The following is a 22,769-nucleotide window of genomic DNA, read 5'->3' as shown; positions in this document are numbered from 1 at the left end:
TGGAACCAATTGGTATATATATTAAACACTAGCATAACAAACATGTTGTCTTTAAAAAAGAGCACCGTTTAGAAGATATTTCAGCAGGAAGGAGGTGGGTGTTTATGTATGCTAAGGGGAGCTCTGTGGTTCGTGGTTGCTATTCTTAGTAATTTTGAATGCCTGTTAGGGGTTTGTTCATGTTCATGTCCTAGAGTTACATATTGTAGTGATTTTGGATGGGGTCAGCATAGAGAGGGCTGCCTCAATAGGGGATGGCATTGAATGCTTCTCTCCTACTTGTTTATAGCCAACCTGGCACAAGACAACTTGATTTATAAAGAAGTTAGAGGCTTCAGGGGTAGAAGGAGCTAGACTAAATCCAAAGCCCGTCATTTATTCTATGTGCAACCCTGGCCATATTACTTTGTATCTCTAGCCTCAGTTTCTTCATCTATAAATTGGGATAACAATACTTATTTCAGGATTGTTGCTAGAAATAAGGGAGGACAGTTGAAAGTACCCACCAGAGTTCTCAGAGCACAATAAATGGTTATCAAGTGTTGGTTCCTTCCTGATGCCCCATTACAAGTGCTTCTTTGGAAGGGCAGTGCAGAGTGCGATCTGGGGCTGGGAATCCGGTCCATGCACTTGAGGTATGCAGTCCTTTGCCTGTGCAGCCCCATGTGGAGCCATTTACATCTTTGTTTTTGCTCCCAATAGGAGCAGAATAATTGCTGTAAGGAAAATGTGGCTATCTTGTTTTTACTCAGGGAAAACAGTGATATAAGACTAAGAATGATACGCTTCAAAAGCAATGTTCTTTTTTCCCATAAATTCCTATTATTTGTCTTATTGTATTTTATTGCTTTTTCACCACCTACAGGTTTCAACATTTCCCATGTTCTTTGGAGCCCTAAGAAACACTGAATATATTTCTAATATGGTCGAAGATATCTTCCTTCCCATGAACTCATGTTACTCAAGAAGAAAGCTGCTGGGGATCCCTGGGTGGCTCAATGGTTTGGCACCTGCCTTCAGCCCAGGGCGTGACCCCGGAGTCCCGGGATCGAGTCCTGCGTCAGGCTCCCAGCATGGAGCCTGCTTCTCCCTCTGCCTGTGTCTCTGCCTCTTTCTCTCTATGTCTATCAAGAATAAATAAATAAAATCTTAAAAAAAACAAAAACAAAAAGAAAGCTGCTGGATTCCACCATCTCCCTAACTTGTCGGTGTTAGTGGCATGGTAAAGCAGAAGAAAGAAGATCTTGAAAACCAGAAAGAACTGAGTTTGGATTCTGATTCTGATCTTGCCACTTCAAGGACGGATTTTTTTATTTTACAAAATGAGCATCATAATGACTCTTATCCAGTTGGATGGTGAGCAGAAAATGAGACAACCCATAGAAAGTACATGGCACGTGGTAGGTGTTGCACACATTTACATCATGCCCCTTCTGCCTTTGCCTTCATTGTTCTTGGTTTGATTTCCTTTTCAAATATAATTGTCTAGCTTAGGAGTAAATATGGCATCATTGAGACAATCTGTGGGCAGATTTTGGTGACAAAAATGGAAACTAAACCTAATGACTTCACTCTTCCATTATTTCTGGGGAAGACATCATGTGTTCCTGCATTTGGGGAGGCCCTTGCTTTTTATCCTAGATGCCTGCATGTTTTAGTGATGTGATGTCATTTCAAAGAATCATAAAACACAGCCCTCACAAACACATACCAGATATTGTAAAGAATTAATACACTTGGTTTATTCAGAGTGTCTCTGCCTGTGGTAGGTTGACACAAGGACAAAGTGAGGAACTTGGGCCAGGCCATAGCAGCGAATGGCTGGAGAGATGCAAAAGACAGAGGGAGGCAGGTGCAGAGTGAGAGCATCATGGAAAGCACTTCAGCAGGGTCAGGAAACTCACCACAGTAATTCCAGGACCATGAGCTTCTGGTGGCAGATGGCAGAGTGGCAATCCGATAGGAAAACATCAAGAATAACCAAGGAATATGAGAAATTAGAGACAGAGCAACATTCTGCATGGAGCAGCTGCCTAGGCACAAAATAAACCATTTCTTTTCTTTTGGTTGGAGATGTGGGAAATGAATGCTAAATCTCAAATATGTGTAGGAGGGAAAATATGGAAGTCAGCTTACCAAGCTCACCATGTTTCAAGTTCAAGGTAGTGTCAGATTTGGCACTGTTGAAACAGCAGGCACATCCCCCTCCTCTAAAAGGAGTACTTAGTGAACAGACATGTCATAGTTCAATATTTTCTAGGAGCAATGAGGGAAAAGTAAAGATCTGTGGAATTTAATATATGTGGTCCATCAAGATTCAGTTGAAACTATTTTGGGGACATCAGTGCTGTAATGGGTCTTAACATGTTTTAAATCACTAGTCGTCTAACTAAACTCATAATGGAGGACTTCCACTGAATAATTAATATTAAATATTCTAACTGGCATCAAGGATATATTGGCTATGAGGAAATGATGAAAAGTTGATTAAAATGGACTTTTATCTGAGGAACTAAGTGACATAAAAATGATATGGCAGTAGCATTAACCCCCTGATCTCAGCCGCTTGGCATCTTGAAGTGGTATTACACGCTAGGGCTTTTTGCATTTTTCAGGAAGTTTGAGTTGACGATGGAGATATCTTCATTTCACAAAGAATTAAATTGCCGCTAATTCATTATTTTGTCTTCTGCATTGAGTGAGGCGGTGTCAGAGAAGCCAACCAGGCAGCTGACTACAGGAGTCTCTGCAGGAGAAGCAGAGACTAGATTTTCGGTGCAGGGAGCCAGAGGGGAGAGAATGAGAAATTTAATCTGGTGGGGTAGCAGGGCTTCCCTGATTTTCAAAAAAGCATTACATTCTGTCGCATGCAGATGCAGAAGATATGATCTAGACAGGTTCTTCAGCTTCCCTCCAAAGTCAGGGCAGTGATCACAGACTTGAGTACTGAGAGGTGGACTTTCAAATACGGAGCAGTTCAGATAAAGTTGTGCTACCAGGAAGGGGTCAGAAAGACTGGCCATGATCAGCCATATCTAGATGAGGGGCATCAGGCCCCTTCCCTTGTGGAGAAGGAGTAGCTGGAATGGCCTCAAACCCTGGCTGAACATCTGACTGCTGGGAGCAGTGCATATATGTTCATGAAGCCTCTTATTTGACAAACTGGCTTTGTGGCAGACAGAAATCCTTAATTAGGCAACATGGAGACTCTGTCCACTTCCCCAGCCCAGATGGCTGAAGCCCCACCCTCACCGGATACAAGCTCACACACATATACACCTAAGGTGCTGACTGCTCTTGTTTTCATTGCACTCACTCAATCACTAGCTTAGCTTCAGCAAAGACCAGGACTGTGGCATTGGTGAAAATCTTTGCAGAGCTCGAAAGTCACTGCCATCTGCTTGGCAAATGCTATAAAACAATGTAAGGTTGGCAAAGGAAAACTGAATAGCTGTGAGCAGAGCAGAAGCTCCCTTGAAGAGAACCAGAGCAATCAGGGAGAGAGACGGTCCTCAAGCAGCCAGGTAAATGACAATAGAGGGCACAGGGGACGCCCAGACCAAATGCTGTCGAGGGTAATACAATGTAGTAGGCACAGTGCAGGTCGCATGCTTCAACATTAGCTGCGTGCTTGTGATTGAGTCTTCCTGGGTGGGCAAAAGCATATGTAGACAAGAAAGCTGAAACCGACAAAATGAACCAACTGAAATGTTAAAGCGGAAGTCTGTTCTTATGGCATGTTCTTCTGATCTGAACACAATCCTACCCAATACGAAAACAGTGGGAACACACTTAGGAAGCAAGTTTATTTTGGGTTCCTAGGAAGCAAGCATAAGCTGTTTGCTCCTCTAAAGTTGCTCTTTCTACCCAAAATCAATTCTAGTATGTTGCTTCTCATTACACAGCCAAGTTAAAGCTGCTTCAGACGATCATAGACACATTTTTCTCCCTCTCAAGTAATTTATGTAATACGGGTTAGAGCAACATCAGGACTGGGAGCCAAGTATGGCCTGAGCAGGGCCCTGTCCCGCATCAATCTCAGGAAAGGGAGTCTCTCTCTCCTTGGGAATGCTCCTGCAGCTTCCCCCACTGCCCCTGAAAACATCTTGTCATTTTTTTCTTTCTGGGTAGATATTATTCTTAATCTTAAAGAACCAAAGTACCAATTTGCAGATACTGCTTTTTCAACTCTCGGGAGTGTTCTAACAAAACAGGAGTCTCCTTTTTGGTAGAGAAAGTATATTGCTTAATGTTCATGTAGCAATTACACATTAAATTGTTCATATTTCAAGGGAAGGACCCAAGGGGATGGGAAAAGAATTGATTTTATGACAGCATTTACAGAGATGGTTGAAAGGCATTACTTAACCTGTATATTAGTAATGTTCTGTGTCATATACAAAGATGAGTAAGACATAGTCCCTGTCCTCAAAGGTACTTATAGTTTAGGGAGAAAGACAAAAAGGTGACCAAGTGATACAAGGTGAGTGTGATAATCACAGTTTGATTCTTTTTTTTTTTGTAATTGATTTATTTATTTTTAAGTATTTGGGCTTAGGCTACATGTATCATGACCATTTACCTTTAAATACATCAGTCAGTATGTAATTCTACAGAACAAGGATTTTTTTAAGATTTTATTTTTAAGTAGTATCTATACCCAATGTGGGGTTCAAACTCACAACCCCAAGATCAAGAGTTGTATACTCTACTGACTAAGCCAGCCAGGTGCCCCCACGGAGTTTGGTTCTGACTCTTAAGCTGTATAACCTAGTTCCAGAGGTTAAATGTACAAACTTGCAGCCAGACTGTTTGGGTTCCAATCCTACCTCTGCCATTTCTACCTGTTGAACTTGGGCAATTGTATTTGTGCTCTTGCCTATGAAATAGGGATTATAATAGGGTTAGCTCTAGAGTCACAGGATTGTTGTGAACATTAAGCAAGTCCGTAGATATAAAGCAGTTGGAACAGTGCCTGGCACACAGTAAATACTCCATCAGAGTTGACTGCTTAGAAGTCTGGACTTCTACAGATTCCAGGGAAAAGAGGCATTCTCATGAAAAATTAGTGTTCTATTAGAAAACAGCATCCTGAAACAAATGGTCATGAAAACTTGGAAGAAACTCTTTCCTATAAATTACTTATATAAAAAAAATCTATTTTCATCTGTCTGCTGATATATTGAAAACCTGTTATATACATAGTCCTATGTTAGGTCCTAGTGGTGGTTATAAAACATGATGAATATAAAACAATATCCCCTATTTCGAGGAATTTATAATCCAAGGGGTGGAGAGGGGCAGCAAAGCTTCATAATCTAACCCACGGTGTTTTTAGTGGCACTAGAAAGGTGCCAAACAAATGTCATGGAAGTGAAAAGTAAGAAGAGCTAAAGAAACATGACATTGAGGTCTTGAGTTTGGGCATGGGAACCTCTTTCTTGAAGGTAGAGGATGGAGGTGTCAAGCAGGCGATTATAACTGGGGTCACATGAAGAGTGAGATAGCAAGGTTAGCTAGGTTCATTTTGGAATTATCATCATAATGGTGAGAGCTGAATCTGTAGGAATGAAGGCAGTTGCTCAGGGATAATCTACATGAGGAAAAGAGCTACAGGCAGAACCAGCTAGAAGTTATCAGTGCCAGTATCAGAAACTTGGGGCAAGAGGCTACCATGTCAGTGGGTGGTGTGGAAAGAGAGTCAATAGATATGAGCCACTCTTCTTACGGGAGGAAATGTGGGACCTAGAGGAAAGAGTTGGGTGAAAGAAAGTTCTTTGTTTCCTCTGATGGACTGGAATCAAGCGCATGGGGGTAGTCCTGCCACTTGAGATTTAAATGAAACTCCTTATCCATAAGAATTACTGTCTCCCAGCATGTCTACTAGCACAGCTTGTTACTCAGATCATATTGGTCTGCTATGCCCTCTTGCTCTTGACCATCTGGACCACTCACTGGTCCTTCCCCAGAGTTGGCTAAACCTTTAGTCTCAGTTATAACCCTAGCGTAGCACCATGCAGGCACTGGCTCTTCCTTTGTGCATGCTGTGGGCTCTCAGAGCCTATGCATTTACAGTAGTAGGCAGTGGGTGGGGGAAGCAACTGCCAAGGGACTTCAAGATACAGCAGAGAGAGGGGTAGTTGATGGCACAGGATCCCTACAAAGCCGGCAGGAATGAGCTGTTGTATGGGTTTGACTCACTAAAGAAACACGTCTTCCCCAGAGATAAAATTAAAAGGAGCTAACACTAGGAAAAAGAAAAATCCTTAAAATATGTCAGGCAGGCTCTTCACTGAGGGTTTTGCTTATACTACTGTACTTACTACTTATCCCAGCACCATACAGAGGCCCTAATACCACCCCTATTTGTGGATGAAAAAACTGAGTCTGGAGCAGTCAGATCACTTGGCCAAAGTCCCACAGGTGATAAGCAACAGAGCTGGGGCTGTAATTATGGCCTGACCCCAAGTCTGTGCCCTCGTTGTCTCTCCTGGGGAAGTAGGGTCAGTGAAGACAGCGAGTCCAAACTGGGGAGAAGTGGAGGAGCTCATGTTGAATGAATGTCTCAGGGTCATAAAGGAGAGGAAGTGAGGTCATCTCTAGAGACTGGGCTTGGGGGCTTTAGTCATCTTCACAGATTTTAACGGGAGTAGAACAGGGTTGGAATGGCCACTGTGGGAGAGTCAGGGGAGTCGACAGCACAACTAAAAGAAATTCTGGACAGCAGCAGAGGCCCAGCTGGGGCTGCATAATGTGCATTTTGTACTGGAACCAACGAAGGCATTTTTATGAGTTTTTCCAGCAACCTTTCACCGCCCACATATATAGGACCACAGAAGAGATGTTTTTGCTCACTCCTTAGGACTCAACACTTGATTATAAGCCCAGAGGAGCAACATCTTGTGCCGATGCCCTGAGCCATCTGCAGAGAAGGGATAATGGGATCCCACAGGGCCAGGGATGGGCCAGGTGGGAACAATGGTGGCTTGGGACGGGCCTGTGGTGCGCTCGCTGCTGGAGGAGCTGACCACAAGGAGGCCCGCGAAAACGGAGCAGGGTCCCGAGGCTGACGTGAAAAAGCAGCTGTTTGCAAAAATACATACACTGATGTTCACACTTTAAAGCAGCCTAGGAAACGAGCGCTTCCTTACTCACTCAGGGTGAGTAATAATTTGTGTCGGGCAAGAATAAGAGAATGCTGACTTCACTGTGTTTACTACCAGAGAAAATTGGGGGGCTGGCCAGGATGGCAAAACATCCGTCCTGGTAAAAGCCTAGCATTTGCTAATGAGGTCGTATTACAACTATGCTCTGCTTTCCAAAACAGTACCCTCAGGAAACAAGAAATAAAGTCATTTTTCTTCAGAGACAGAAGATTTAACATTGCTTAACAATGATACTTAACATCCTTAGCCCTTAGCCTTAGGCAACATCCTTAACTCCTGAGTGCTAGGAACTGTCTTCTTCCAGGGCTGGCTCGGGCTCTGGCTCTACTTTGGGAAGGGTCTTTCAGCAGGGCAGCAGGTTGCAGGAGCGCACTTTAAAGATGGCTGAACTCCAAGAAAGCATAGCACGGTGCCTCTTGACCAGGGCTACTGACTCACGCCATGCCTGGAGAAGAGGGTGTGTGAGGGGTGTGTGTGCACTTTCTCTCTCTGTGTGTCAATGGTTCCAAATTTGGCATATAAATCAGCATTACTGAGTTAACTTAAAAACTCCTGTGATGCTCTCCACAAACCACATGGCAACCAAATCAGCCAGGAGCACATTTAGTTCACTGTAAGGTTGGCCACCAACTTCCCATAGATAGAATTATTCCTATTGTTTTAAAAGAATTATTTATTTGAGAGAAAGAGAGAGAAAGAGAGAAAGAGAGAGAGAGAGAGAGAGAGAGATCTTGAACAGGGGGAGGGGCAGAAGGAGGGGATGAGAGAGGGGGGAGAAGCAGACTCCCTGCTGAGCATGGAGCTGGGCTTGGGGGTCCATCTCAGGATCCTGAGATCATGACCCGAGCTGAAACTGAGTGGGAAAATTTAACTGGCTGAGCCACCCAGGCACTCCTGAATTATTCCCATTTTCAATTAAAAATTTAACTCCATAAATATCAAATATCGTAAAGCTCCCTGCCTCTGTGACAAAGAGGGGATGGATCCAGTGCCTACAGAGATGTGCTCACCTTCCTCTCTTGACAAAGGGAGAGAGCAGGGAGCTGCTGTGATTCAGGCAAGAGAACAGGAAAATCTCCAGGGTGGGGAAGACTAGAAAACCAGGGTAAATGTCACTGGCACACAGAGCTGGATCTGTATACCTTCTTAAAGCCAAGTGGGTCCCCTGCCTCTTCATTCTGCATCTTGTTGGGTAAAGATGGAGTACCCGCATGGGCTGGAGCACATTGGTGAGGATATCCTGCAACCCCCTCTTCAGATGTTGAGATGGAAACCTGAGGTGGAACTCCTCCATTTGAAAACTTGTGCCAGGGACCTCACGTGCATTTGTCTGAATACCATTTATTGTCCATCATGGCGACTTCTGGTTGCCAGGTAGCCACCAAGGTCTGTTTGCTCATGCAGCTAATCACTCCTACCACCATGCATCTGTGTGAGTGCTGTTGGTCAGAACTGCTTTTGGTCTGAGATGCTTTCCCTCTAACTACTTTATATTCTTGGGGTTGGCAGGATTTTGTCAACTCATGCATTGTGATGATAGCTCTAGAGCCACAGACAGCATAAATGTATCGCCTTTGTCAGAAAACTCGCTCTGCAATGTTTAATCCTAAAATAGGCTTGTTGAGAGTTAGCCATGATTAAGCATTTCAGGGCTTATTAGCAAAAATAAATAGGAGTTGGAAATTCAGAGGACTTTCTGCTAATAATTACTAAACCAAGTATTTGTTGCACTGTCATACAACGTTTATTTGCTGCCACCTGTCTGAGAGAGTAGAGTCCTGGGGATGGACTGGCACTGTGTCTCCAGTCTCTATATCCTCAGGGCTCAATACAGAGTAGATAATTAATAGATATATGGAAAATGAATGAGAGAAATTTAGAGTTTTCAATGTTATTTTTGTGTTTTTGATTTGTACTAAAAAAAAAATCCATTTCCGCAGTCTGGTGCAAGTTGGCCAGGAGACACTAAACTGTATCCAGTTTTTTCTTTTTTTTCTTCCCTCTCATAAGAACATACTACTTTCCATCTGCCTTACCACAATTTCCATACATTTCAACATTGAAAGCCAGAAATGTTATATTTAAAACAAATTTTGGAGATGACTTCCATTTTTTAAAAAATGAAAACAAAATACTAGGCCAGGGAAAAATAAGGAGAGGAAAGAAATCAAGAATGAGAAGAGACTATGAGACAACATACCAAAAAAGAAAGCAGAGAGATAAATAAGATACAGTTGTATGGAAGCTTTTAAAATATTGTAGTTTGAGTATCCTGCCCAATCAGTGTTAACAATTGATTCTCTACTAGAGCTCAGATTTTATTACTTTTGAAAATCAACATACTATTTATAAGAGCAGATGGTCACTTAGGCTATGCCTGTTGCAATATCCAGGATGGTATTTTTGTAGATTCACACACAGAATTATAGCCAGTGTGAAACTCAACACAGTAACTCCCTCTGGGATAACACTTCAACAATTCCACTTTGATGAAAAAGCTCTATTTAGGATCCTCTCCCCTCTTCTTAAAAGGAGATATTCCGTAACATTTCAGTTTTTTGGCTGGCATTAACCTTTCTTTGTTTGTCCCCCCACTACCCCCCAAACTCAAGATTTCTCACACTCCCTCTTCACTCCCATAGTAGCTGCACTAGACATAATCTTGGAAAGTTTTCCTCTTTGTCATGTGCTACTGATAGCAGACCAAAATTATTCTTCATCTCACAGATAAGAGCACAAGCCTTTGAGAATTGTATCTCATTTTCAGGGGTGTCTAGTTACAGCCTAAGTGGATCGTGTTAGGCCAGAATCACCAAGCGAACTTTTCCCACGCGATTGTTTTCCTTCCCCCACTGTGTCTGCGCCTCTCAGCAATATTTGCTGACTGCCTTGCAAACCTGGTCAGATTCTAAATCAAGCACAGAACATCTTCCCAGGTTCACATTTCTCTCCTGCTTTTTAACACCCACACGAAGCTCCAAGGTTAAGGTTGGCTTGCCCTTCCTTGTAGGTAACTGCTAGGACAGAGGATTTACTATTTTACTGTCCCTAAGCTTGGTGCAGGATGTTCAATACTATTTTTATAGCAATGGATTAGGATTTCCATTCTGTATACAATATTCTTGCTGACATGTTCAATTGCAATGATATACTATTTTCTTTTCTTAAAAAATAACCCACAAGTGTTTCAATTATTAGCACAGTTGTGAAGATGGCACGAGGGTTGTAGCAGACGGGAGTAAGGAAAATTATAACATATTCCCAATTTCAAAGCCAGATTTCTATTTCATGTAGATTTCTCTAAAGACTTTATTTGTAGGTAAGCTAGTGAGAGGAGACCCCTGAGTGATCTACCTGGGTAAGGATGCGTACTGTCTCTCCATCCCCTCAAAGCGGACATTGTGTGCAGTCCCATCTGGACCCTTTCCAGACACCTGTGGAGAGAAAAGTAATTAGAGATGAAGATCCATTATACACCCTGGTTACTGACAATGCATTGCAAAATTATAATCAGTGCACAAATGCTGCTGCTGCCTGCCAAAAATCAACTGTGGAAAAGCAAGCAGGATCTCAGTATTGCTATTGGAATTGATGATCAAGCCACAAACATGGCATTTAACAACAAAGTCACTTCTTTCAAAAAGGGTCACTGTCAAACTGACTCCTTCCTGTCACTAAGCCAGGGAGATTCAGTAGGCTGAAAGACCATTTTTTCCCCCTTTACATAGGCTTTAGTTTTTAGAACAGTTTGAGACTTATAAAAAATCTGAGAAACAGTACAGGGTTTCCGGAACTCAGTTTCCCTATTACTAACATCACACACTAGTGTGGTATGTTTCTTACAATTAATGAATCAATACTGACACATTATTGTTAACGAAAGCTCACAGTTGACTTGGATTTTTATCCAACCACTTTCCTGTTTTGGGATCCCCTATTACATTTAGTTATCATGTCTCCTAAGTTCCTGTTGCCTAAGACAAGGACCGTATTTTTGTGTTTCTTTGAAATTTTATTTATTTGAGAGAGAAAGTGTGAGTGCATGTGTGTGAGAGAGCACAAGTGGGGGAGGGGCAGAGGGAGAAGCAGAGCAGGGAGCCCAATGTGGGGCTTGATCCCAGGATCCCAACCTGAGGCCGAAGGCAGACACCCAATCGAATGAACCACCTAGGCTTCCCAGGGCCATATTTTTGAAAAGTACCTTTTCCAAACCTTTCTTTACTAACAGGGGTTGGTGACAAGTTACTGTCTACTCCAGAGCTTCCATGAAGCCCTCCCTTACCCAAACCTCACTTAATTCCCTCCCCTGGCAACTACCACAGAGAAGTCAGGACCTCTTTTCTAGCTAGGGTTGATCTTTATTATTTTTTTCCCTTCCTTTGTGCTTCCCATGTTGACCTCTCTTCGGGTCTCTTCCATCAGCCTCTGAGACTCTGAAGAGCAGTGCGTGGCCCCAGTATGTTCTCAATAAAGTGTGCTAGTTCTGTAACTGTAAAAACTGTATACATAGTGCTTCTGCAGCTCTCATAGCAATCAAAAACAGGATGAACACATCCAGGTATTTAAAAGTACTTGTTGACTTATCAATTACATCAACAGGTAATGACCTGTTCATGTCAACACAGGTGGGTTTGTGGATCATTTATGTTTTGGCTCTTAGGCTGGGCTGGCCATCACATAATGGGCATGGAGGGGGCAAACAGAACACCTGGACATTATAAGGGGGGAAGAGAGAATTTGCTAGTAAGCACGGGAAGTAAAGGTGTCAAGTCAGTAGGGGAAATTTTTCTAGGTAGTACTCGATGTGCAAGTTATTTTCTTCTTGCCAAAAGTTCTAGCTCTCTATAAAACCACCATCCTAGCTTGGGTGACATGTGTAGGGAGGATGTACTGTGGAAGTTGTTGCAAAACAAATATATACACTTATTTAGAGTAAGAAAGACTATTCCTGGTGTCCAGTTATTACTGAAGGCTCATCAGAATGTATCCTGAAAAACCTCTCTATATTTCACCAATACATGGAAGAGGAGTGGCTGGAGTTATAAGAAAGGGCAATAGCCCAGTGAATTACAAAGGTAGGGATGAAGACTGCACATACAAACTCACAAGCGACTACAAGCGTTAGGATACAAGTCCTGATTTAAACCACTGACTTTTCTAACAAAGATCAGAAACAAGGGTGGTATCAGACAAACGGGATAAATAAATGGTATAGAAAAAGCAGAAGCGAAGGATACAATTATTGTCCTCAGCCACTTCTAACTAAGGTTTTGTTCTTAAACTTTTTTTTTATGTAGGAAGAATTAGCTCGAATACCAGAACTATGCTGAAGGTTATTTAATTGTGGTTGGTGGAGAACATTGTGCTTATGCATCCCTAGTATGGCTTTATTTATTTAAGATTTTATTTATTTACTCATGAAAGAGAGAGAGAGAGAGAGAGAGAAAGGCAGAGACATAGGCAGAGGGAGAAGCAGGCTCCATACAGGGAGCCCGATGTGGGACTCCATCCCAGGTTTCCAGGATCACACCCTGGGCTGTAGGTGGTGCTAAACTGCTAAGCCACCGGGGCTGTCCCCTAGTATGGCTTTAGACATTTACAAGTAATCTTTTTCAGGATCCCTGGATGGCTCAGCGGTTTGGCACCTGCCTTTGGCCCAGGGATTGAGTCCTGCATCCGGCTCCCTGCATGGAGCCTGCATCTCCCTCTGCCTATGTCTCTGCCTTTCTCTCTCTGTGTCTCTCATGAATAAATAAATAAAATCTTAAAAAAAAAAAAAAAGTAGTTTTTTTCTTTTGGCCACAAAACTCCAAGTTAATCCTTTTAGCACTGTTACCAGAACTGGCCTAGCCTAATGGTGGCTGTCCACATTCTGGGGTCTCAGCACCCATGTGCCTCATCTTCTGGTGAGTTACCAGCATAAGAGATTTTATGAAATGTAGGATGATCCTTATCTTAAGGGAGCTTTAGTCTCATTGGAAAAACAAGCATCAGAAGTGAAATAATTAAAGAATGATGTAGGACAATGTATGTTCCAATGCCATTCAGGACATTACTAACAATGGCCCAGGTGACACCAGAAGGTGTCAGGAAAAACTTCACAGAAGTAGCAAAGATGGGTGGCGTGTTTCTGTATTGAAAATTATTCTCTCATTCACCAATTGTGTATATATTTATTATATTTATATTGTATCTATATCTATATACCATGCTTCTCTATAAACATGACAACATCTTTAACAATCTGAACAATCTTTGAACCAGGGATTACTGAGCAGCTACCATATCCCAATGCCATGCTAGGCACTATATTTAAAGGAATGAATAAGGGCTGGATTTCTTCATTCTTTGAATATAGAGGAGACAGGTCTGCAAATGATTACAGTACAATGAGATCACTGCTAGAGTGTCAGTATGAGAAAGGAGGTAGTAGGAGTCTGAAGAAACAGATAGCAAAGTCCACCTGGCGGAGTTGAAGACAGCTTCATATGGGTGTTGAAGCTTCATCTGAAACCTGAATATGAATGAGGAGAAGTTTTAGTGGGGGAGAAGGTAGGAGCAGCAGGAGAAGACATTCTGAGCAGAGAGAGCAAAAATGAAACAACATGGAGGCATTTAGAAGAGAAAAAGCACTGTGTCTTCAGGGAAAGTCAAGATTTTGGTAAAGGAAGAAACAGAGCCCATTAGGGAAGAGGATATAGTAATAACAACACCACTACTACTATTACAGCTATAACTGCTATTGCCACTACTACTACGTGCTTTTAGAGCACTTTTAGTTTCACAGCAAAAGTGAGAGAAATGTAGAGTTCAGATCCCGCTGCCCCACACATGCACAGACTCCGCCATTACCACCCTCCTCACCATGTGCTACATTTGTTACAATTGATGAACTTATATTGACAAATCATCATCCACAGTCTAGAGTTTATATTAGGACTCACTATTGGGGTTGTACAGTCTCTTGGGTTTGAACAATGTATGACATGTGTCCATCATTATGATATCATAAAGAATATTTTCACTGCCCTAAAAATTCTCTATGCTCTGCCCACTCATTCTTCCCTCTCCCCAAACCCATGGCAACCATGGGTTGCTGTTGCCAAAGTTTTGCCTTTTCCAGAATGTCATGTAGTTGGAATCTTACAGTCTATAGCCTTTTTATATTGTTTTCTTTCACTTAGTAATATGTATTTAAGTTCCATCCATGTCTTTTCATGCTTGATAACTCATTTCTCCTTAGTGCTAAATAATTTTATATTGTCTGGATGTACCACAGATTATTTATCCATTCATCTACTAAAGGACATCTTAGTGACTTCCAAGGCTTGGCAATAATAATAAATAAAGCAACTATAAACATTGTGTGCAGATTTTTGTGTGAAGATACATTTTCAATTTTTGTAAATACCAAATAGTGCAGTTCTTGGGTTGTATGTTCAGAATATGTTTAGTCGGGTAAGAAACTGCTAAACTATCTTCTAAAGTGGTGGTATCATTTTGGATTCCCACTAGTGATGAATGAGAGTTCATGTTGCTCCACATCCTCACCAACATTTGGGGTTGTCAGTGTTCCAGATTTTGTCCATTCTAATGGGTGTGCGGTGATAACTCATTGTTATTTTAATTTATATTTTCCCGATGACATATGATGTAGAGCATCTTTTCATATGCTTATTTACCATCTGGATATCTTCTTTGATGGGATGTCTGTTAAGGTGTCTTTGGGCCATATTTTAATTGATTTGTTTCATTCCTTATTGTGAGGTTTTAAGAGTTTTTTGTAGTTTTAGTTTACAGTTCTTTGTCATATGTGTCTTTTGTAAACATTTTCTTCCAGTCTGTGTCTTATCTTTTCATTCTCTTGACAGTTTTTATTGCAGAGCAGAACTTTTTAATTTTAGTGAAGTCCAGGTTACCAATTCTTTCTTTCATGGATCTTGCCTTTGGTGTCATATCTAAAAAGTCATTACCAAACCCACGATCATCTAGCTTTGTTTTCTCCTATGTAATCTTCTAGTAGTTTTATAGTTTTGCATTCTAAATTTGGGTTGGTGATTCATGTTGAGTTAATTTTTGTAAAGGGTATAAAGTCTGTGTATAAAGTCTGTGTCTAGATTCCTTTTTTTTGTATGTTGGATGTCTAGTTGTTCCAGCACCATTTGTTGAAAAGACTATATTTGCTCCATTGTATCATCTGTATACCTTTGTCAAAGACCACAATAAATATTTATTTGGGCCTATTTCTGGTTCTCTATTCTGCTTTATTGATCTATTTGTCTATTCTTTCATCAATATCACACTGTCTTGATTACTATAGCTTTATAATAAGTCTTGAAGTTGGGTAGTGTCAGTCCTCCAACTTTGTATTCCTTCAGTATTATGTAGGCTATTCTAGGTCTTTTCCTTGTCCATATAAACTTTAGAACCAGTTTGTTGAGACTCTTTAGAATCAAGAAAATAACTTGCTAGGATTTTGGTAAGGAGCACATTGAATATATAGATCAAGTTGGGAAGAACTGACATCTTGACAATATTAAGTCTTTCTATTCATGAATATGAACTATCCCTCCATTTATGTTTTTTCTTTGATCACTACTACAATTTAACAGTTATCTGGTACTTACTGTTTGTCAAGCAAAATGCTATATGTTTTATTTAATCAGTCTAGTCAATCTTCCCCAATAACCCCACTGGTTGCCCCATTTTTCAAATGGTAATACTAAGTAGACGCTCATATAGCTAGTGCATGGAAAATCTGAGACAAAGATCAGGTATGTCTGACCCCAGAGTCCAATATCTGGAGATACAGCCATGGGCCATATCTTGGAGGAGCTCATATGCCATGCCAAGGAACTTAGGTGATGGTAAAGTCATTGAGAATGACTACTTGATAAGTGACGGGACATATTTACAGGTTAGGGAGATTATTCTTGCCATAGTGTGGAGGTTTCAGTGATAGTTTGAGCCTGAGATGATTAAGACCTAACCTAGGGAATATACCAAAGGATAAAGGCTCACACATTGTTAGCTTAGAGTGGAGGCCACTGGCTGGCCAATGAACTCAGAAGTGTAGGTAGTGTGCTACATGAGGGTAAGTATTTCACTGATAGCACAAGAATCTCTGGCCCAATGAGTAGAGTTCTACAGTAATTCTTGCCACAAGTATAATTCAAATGTGTCAGAGCTTTAAGGGAAAACAGAAACATTTTAAAATGGCCTGTGTTTTCTTCTGCTTTTCTCCATATTTCTTAACTGCGTGGGCCTCTCAGGTATTACTGGGCCTTTCTGTTTTCAGAAAAACTTGATTAATCCTGCTAAAAGGGAGTCACTCAGTGGGTCTGATGTGGTGGATGCTGGCCCAGGAAGTTCTGCAAGGCACAGCACCATTTCCTGTGAACACCCATGGGACGTCTTGCCTGATCTCCAGTTCTACAGAGATCCTGAAGAAACTGGAAAGGAAGAGCAGGCCACTGCTGAAAAGGCTGTGCCCAAGGAGGAATTTCAGGGTAAATGGACTGCTCCATCTCTTGACTTCACTGCTACTCAACCTGAAAACGCAGACTGGTCTGAAGGCGTGCAGGTGCCCTCTGTGCCTATTCAGAGTTTCCTACTGAAGACTGGAGAGCTCAGCCTACCACGTCTGGAGCTCCCACTGTTCAGGCCACTGCATGACTTGGGACAACCACTGAGTGCTCTTAAGCTGCTTTTCCACAATGGCAAACAAAATGGAAATAGGGTTGATGTAAAATAAAGTTTTTTTTTTTAAAAGAAAAAAATATAAAGGCAAGGGAGTGCTATAAGAATGTTAAGGGGCACAGGTTCAATAACTGACTAAGGATTAATAGGAAGGATGTGTCTGGAATAATGCACGATTTTCTGAGCTTAACAACTAGACGGGCTTGGTAACCACTGCCAAGATGGGAATGAGGGAGGAATAGATTTAGTGGCAAGGGTAGGGATGGGAGGAGGGGATACTTAGATATAGTGAGCTTGAATGGGACATCTGACGGTGATGTCTGATAGGCAGTTGAGTGTTAAAGTTTGCAATGTTGAAACCTGGACTAGAGATGGAGAATTGGGATTCAGCCTATAGATGGTACCAAAAACCTTGGGAAAGATTAGAATGCCCAGGAAGAATCTGTAGACACAGAACAGAAGAAAAGACATGCAATGAAAACAGAGAAGAATACCAATAATATTCCTAGGATCACTGTCATTTAAGGGGCAGAAAAACACAAGTTGAACCCAGGAGGAAATCTGACAAGGTCTAGAACAGCAGTTTGACTGGAAGAGAAGTAGGAGAGAGGGTTACAGAAATCAAAAGAAAAGCATTCCGTGAATGAAGGTGTGGCCAATAGTGTCAAAAGCAGTCAAGAACTGCAGTAAGAAAAGGTCTGTGGTCAATATATGTTGAAGTGTTTTACCCGAACCTCCCTCCTTGCAGAGTGTCAACCTGAACTACAGGGCTTGGAAAGCAAAATCTGCCTTTCCCACAATGCCCTTGTGGTCAGTTTACTAGTATGATTTAAGTTGGGCTATTGAAGTAGCTACACTTCCACTGGTTATTCTGATAATTAAAGCTTTGTTGGGTTTCCTCAGCAGTTTTAGCAGATGTGTCATTCAAGTTTCTGGGGTGGAGTCTAGCTTTTGTACTTAGCTTTGGAGTTAGCATCACTAAAGGTGGCTTCCTGATTGTGGCTTTCTTAATTATGGTGATTCCTGATACAGGCATTATTATATGGCTCTGGAGCCAAAAGCTTTCTTAGAAGTGGCAGCAGCTCCCTTGGTAGCCTGGTTCTGTGGTGTGGCTTGAGAAATCAGTCCTGAAATCTTAGCTAAGATTATATTCCTTTAGATTGTCCTTAAGATTCTGTAAGCCCATTATTTTGGTGCAATAAATTTGTTCTTGCTTAAACTAGCTTGAGTGGATATTATTCTCTGTCACTGAACAGTGACTAACATAAGTTCTGCGGAAGTGTAGGTGGGAATTGGAAATGAGATGGTGATTGGTGTTTATTGAGAATGATTTCTGTGGATTGATAGGGAGAGAAAGCAGGACTCCAGGGTATTGAAAATCTTTATCACTTTCCCCCTAAAAGCAACCCCCCAAAAAAAAGACCCCAAAACAAATGCTTATTGCCTTATTCTATCATGCTGAGAAAATCAGATTAATACTTCTAAGTAAATAAACATTTGTTAGTGTCTCTTAAGTAGACACATAGTCATGTGCTATGAACTCTAATAAAACATAGAGATGAGAAAAAGTCCTTTTCCTCAGGGACACAGTGCTAGTTAATAGAAACGATGGGAATAAATTTGTCTTCCATTATTTAAAAAAAAACAGATTGAATGGATTTTTCTCCCTAAATCTTCAAAAGATGACCTCTGTTAATATTTTTAATATATACATATTCTAGTGGCATATAGTTTTCTTCTCCAACTATTTATTATTGGCATTTTGCTGTGCTACCAGAAATATTTCACAAACATAAATTTTAATAGCTATATAACATCCCATTTATGGATAAATCATAATTTATCTAATCTCCCCCTATAACTTGATCAACTTTTATATCCTAATCAGAAATGGTGGCAATACAGATTATTGTGTTGGGTACAAAGATTTTTACAAATAGCTGTGAACTGAGGGTAGGAAACTGCAGATAGAGGACTGCCAAAGAGAAACTAATTATAGGTTGTAGTTAGATCCTTAAGAAGTCAGGCCACTTTAGGAGAGAGTGAGGGGAAAGAGAACAGGCACAAGCATTTATAAGCTCATTTCTCATTTTGCTCTGTGCGCAATAAGACTCAGAAATGTTCCTGCTTCCAGCACTCCTTATTAGGTAATTTCCCTCATCATAAAAAAATAAGGTCAGCGGCTTTGATCCAATTAATTTTTTTTAAAGAAGCCCTTTATCTCGCTTGGTATCATGCAGGGTTTTTTTTTTTTTTTTAAATGTAATGACCTAAATATACATCTGATAGAAATAATTTCAACTTAAGCCATAAGAGAAACCTAGTCTTTTCCAAAACAATGTAATGATAGAACTTATGCTTGGATTTGGGGCATATTTATCTTTCTCTACTAATAAAGCTCAGGAAGAGAAACTTCAGAGAGCTTATTCAGAAACAACTTGAAAGGCTCATGCCTGGTGTGCCTTGCAGTGGCGATCCAGTTTGGCTGGCTTATGACAGCCGATGACAGCCTATCAGGAGGGTTTGGCGTACGAGGAATGTTGAATTAAGATGGTTTAGGCCATGGGAGTTCTCCCAATTTCATTCACTCAATGCCTACTGCTGGCTGGGATGTTAAGAGCCTTGTTAATATAAAGCTATTAGTCTTTTCTCTACAAAAGCAAGGGGCTTGCTGATTACATTCAGGGTTCCTTAAATTAGTATGTATTTCTAGCCTGGCATTGCTGGAATCAGCAGTTTCACAAAGCAATATACTAAAGAGGCCATTTAACCTCCGATTTCTCCCATTTGCAGATTAATGGCAGAGGGGAAGATTTAATGCCCTTTCAAACATGTTTTAACAATTCATTACAAATAAAGGAATAAATCACACAGGATTTTCTGCAAATGTCTGATGATAAAAAGTGGAAACAATTCAAAATTAGCATGTTTTCCAGTTCCCACAGGTTGGGACACATTTTTGCCAATGTTGTAATTTAAGTCCCTTGAGTCAATTTTCCTGAGGAAATTTAAAAGCTGCTGTGACGGAAACGTGGTACAAAATTGCAATCCAGCTTATTCACCTCTACACAACATCCTCATTTACAAATAGGTCCTAGTCAGATCCATTACACAAAAGTACGTTTCATGTTGCCAGACCCATCATAAGATTAAGATGCAAAGTATAAAAATTTGGATGCCATTTTAGGAAATACGCCTTTCATTTCAAGTTGGTAACATGACAGATATTTTTGAGCAGTTTCCAGAAGCTTTCTTTTAATTACATTCCTCTTACTTAACTATAGGTCTGGCTTAAAGACTTTTGAAGGAATACACATGATGAAAATATCTAAAAAAGTTAGGAACTTGTCTTTGAGCATCCTCTAATATGAAGACACTCTGCTGAAATGTTACATATTTGGAGCGAAACTCACCATACTTCATTTAAACAAAAAGAAACTAATCAAAATAGGTTGTAAATGATTTCTCTTTGGCAATGTGAACTATATTATGCTGAGATACATATTTAGAAATATGCTATCTAGAGAAGCAAAAGTACACACACTCTTTCAAACCATTATTTCTGAAGTGTTTATTTTCTCTAATTTAATTTCAGTAATTTTGTCAAATAACTGGGTATTCAGTTTATAGACTAGTTTAGAACATCTGCTAGTTTAGAAAATACAGCAAATAAAAATATTTTAAAAATAACTCTTGGGGAAGCCTTTTAACCATTCTGTGCCTATATTTTCCTCCCTTGGAAAACATCTGAGTGAAAATAAATCCTTAAGGTCCCTTCTAACTTATGCACATTTGTAAAAGTTATCTTGCATACAGTTGCCACATTATGTTAACCACTTACACCTCATTAATATGATAACTATATGTCTGTAACATAATTATTTTAAAGCTGAGTGACAAAGATAGCAAAGTAATCTGCAACATTATAAAATTATAACACATTTATTGGGATTTCAGCATTAAATCTTATGCTAGCATGACCTAAGGACTAGCCATATGTATACTGGGCCATGGCATCTTGATAATCTGAATTATCTCTCTTCTGATTGTCTTCAGAGAAAATAAAATCAGACATCTCCTGCCCAGCTCTGTTTGTGCCTGGGCCTAAGATACAGTTACCATAGAAACTATGATTATGGATACAATTTTACAAATTTGGCTTCATCTATCAGATGCACTTTGAATGTGTCTGTATGTATGTGTGCATGTGTGTGCACATGTGCATATGTGTCTTGCCAGTGAGCATGAAGAACAAACCCTGGCTCTGCATCTTTAATTAAAGAGCCAGACACCATCTCATTTCCTTTCCCCATCTGTCTACCTACAAATAGAGATATTGCAACACTGGCTGAAATATAAACTTTTACTTGAGAGAAGACAATTTCTGATGAAAAGAAGGAAGAAAAGGTATTGGGAAAAGCATTCCTTAATAAATCTGTTTCCCTGTATTTTCCAGGAACAGAGTAAACAACAATTTAGTGGTGTTTCAGTTAGTAATATCAATACCAGATGCTAGCATACAGTATTGAATTTGGTTTTGACTTGTTTCTTGGAAGTAATATGTGAGTGATTTATGCCTCTGCTGTTTTATTTTTATTTTTAAAAGATTTTATTTATTTATTTAAAGAGTACATGAACAGAGGGAGGGGTAGAGGGAGAGGGAGAGAGAATCTCAAGCAGACTTCATGTTCAGCATGGAACCTTTCTGAGACACTGTGCAATCAGTATCATGAGCTATAATTAATGTATCTTCTCCATTTTCTCCATTTCTGCCTCACTTTCCACAAAAGGTGAGTTCAGATAAAGTTAAAGCAACTTGCCAAAGGTTCATACGGTGGCAAGGCCAAGATCTCAACTCAGTCTCACTTTCAATGCTGCCTCACACGTTGGCAGAGATCATCCCAGTTACTGTAGCTCTATTTCCTAAACAAAGATTGGAGACAAAGACTTGAATGTTCAGATGGGCTTATAGTGGCAGTGGGATAGGATACGTGAAATTATGACTGTCTACAAGTATTTTGCATGTGTTTATGGTCATCATAACCATACCACTGAACTCCAATTGCCTGGCAATAGTTATTTCATAGAGGTGGAGGCGCTGTTATGTGCCTATATGTTAACTTTTGCTACACCCAAAGCAATTTTTAGTACAAAATTATGTTTTATAAACAAGAACAGGCTGTATAATATACTTTTTTTTTCAGTATCCATGCATGGTGTCAGTCTATTAATTTGGTTTACAAAAGATGAGCTTCATTGGAGTTGGGGCAATTTCTCTTTCTAGAGCCTCTGCATTCTCAAAGCCTGACATATCACCTTGTTCATGAATATTTACTGAGGCAATAAAACAGAAGTCTCACACATCTACTCAGTGGCACTTAACAGAAAGAATCAACTTCCATAATGGGTAGCCATTTTTTTGAACATTACCTGTTAAATAGCACAACAAGCATCATCAACATTTTATCAAGGAAGTTTTATGACATCTATCCTATGGCCATTCTCAAGCTCTTTTGTTTACATAGTTCTGATTTTCCCCTTTTCCTTAAAAATAATTTTTAAAATGTACCTTCTAACAATTTAGATTTAAACTTGGATCTGGCATATAAATCAAAACTATTAGGAACCTCAATTGTGTAGCTGCTTAGAGTGAGGGAAGATTTCTAAGAGCTGAAAATAATAGAGTAAGAGAACCTTACCTAGTAGTATATGCTGGGTACAACTACTGTTGAACTGAAGAGTTACCTCAGTGTGTAGCACCCACTGGAATCACAAAGTAACCTGACCCATGCTATTGCTAATGCTGAAATCACACACACCTTAGCCTGAAATGTATATTAAACAAAGTATTTTGCAACTGATGATTGCATGAGCAGACTTCAAGTTCTAAGAAGATGAATGAAG

General features: G+C 40.3%; 1 protein-coding gene and 1 non-coding gene across 4 annotated transcripts in view; one reads left to right on the top strand and one right to left on the bottom strand.

The window, feature by feature from the left end:
- PARD3B (par-3 family cell polarity regulator beta) overlaps positions 1-22,769 on the bottom strand; it is a 980,882-nt gene that overhangs the window by 43,265 nt on the left and 914,848 nt on the right. For all 3 annotated transcript variants that reach the window (XM_038585495.1, XM_038585493.1, XM_038585494.1), the window contains one exon: positions 10,521-10,600. In XM_038585495.1, the coding sequence (XP_038441423.1) occupies positions 10,521-10,600 (80 nt within the window). The remainder of the gene's footprint in view (positions 1-10,520; positions 10,601-22,769) is intronic.
- Positions 16,183-16,333, top strand: LOC119867990. The gene has a single exon (XR_005385482.1). It is a non-coding gene; the product is annotated as a small nucleolar RNA SNORA62/SNORA6 family (small nucleolar RNA).

This window comes from Canis lupus, chromosome 37 (assembly GCF_011100685.1).
Source record: "Canis lupus familiaris isolate Mischka breed German Shepherd chromosome 37, alternate assembly UU_Cfam_GSD_1.0, whole genome shotgun sequence".
NCBI classification, from domain to species: domain Eukaryota; kingdom Metazoa; phylum Chordata; class Mammalia; order Carnivora; family Canidae; genus Canis; species Canis lupus.
Note: the sequence above shows the minus strand (reverse complement) of the source record. Positions and strands in the feature narration are given on the sequence as shown.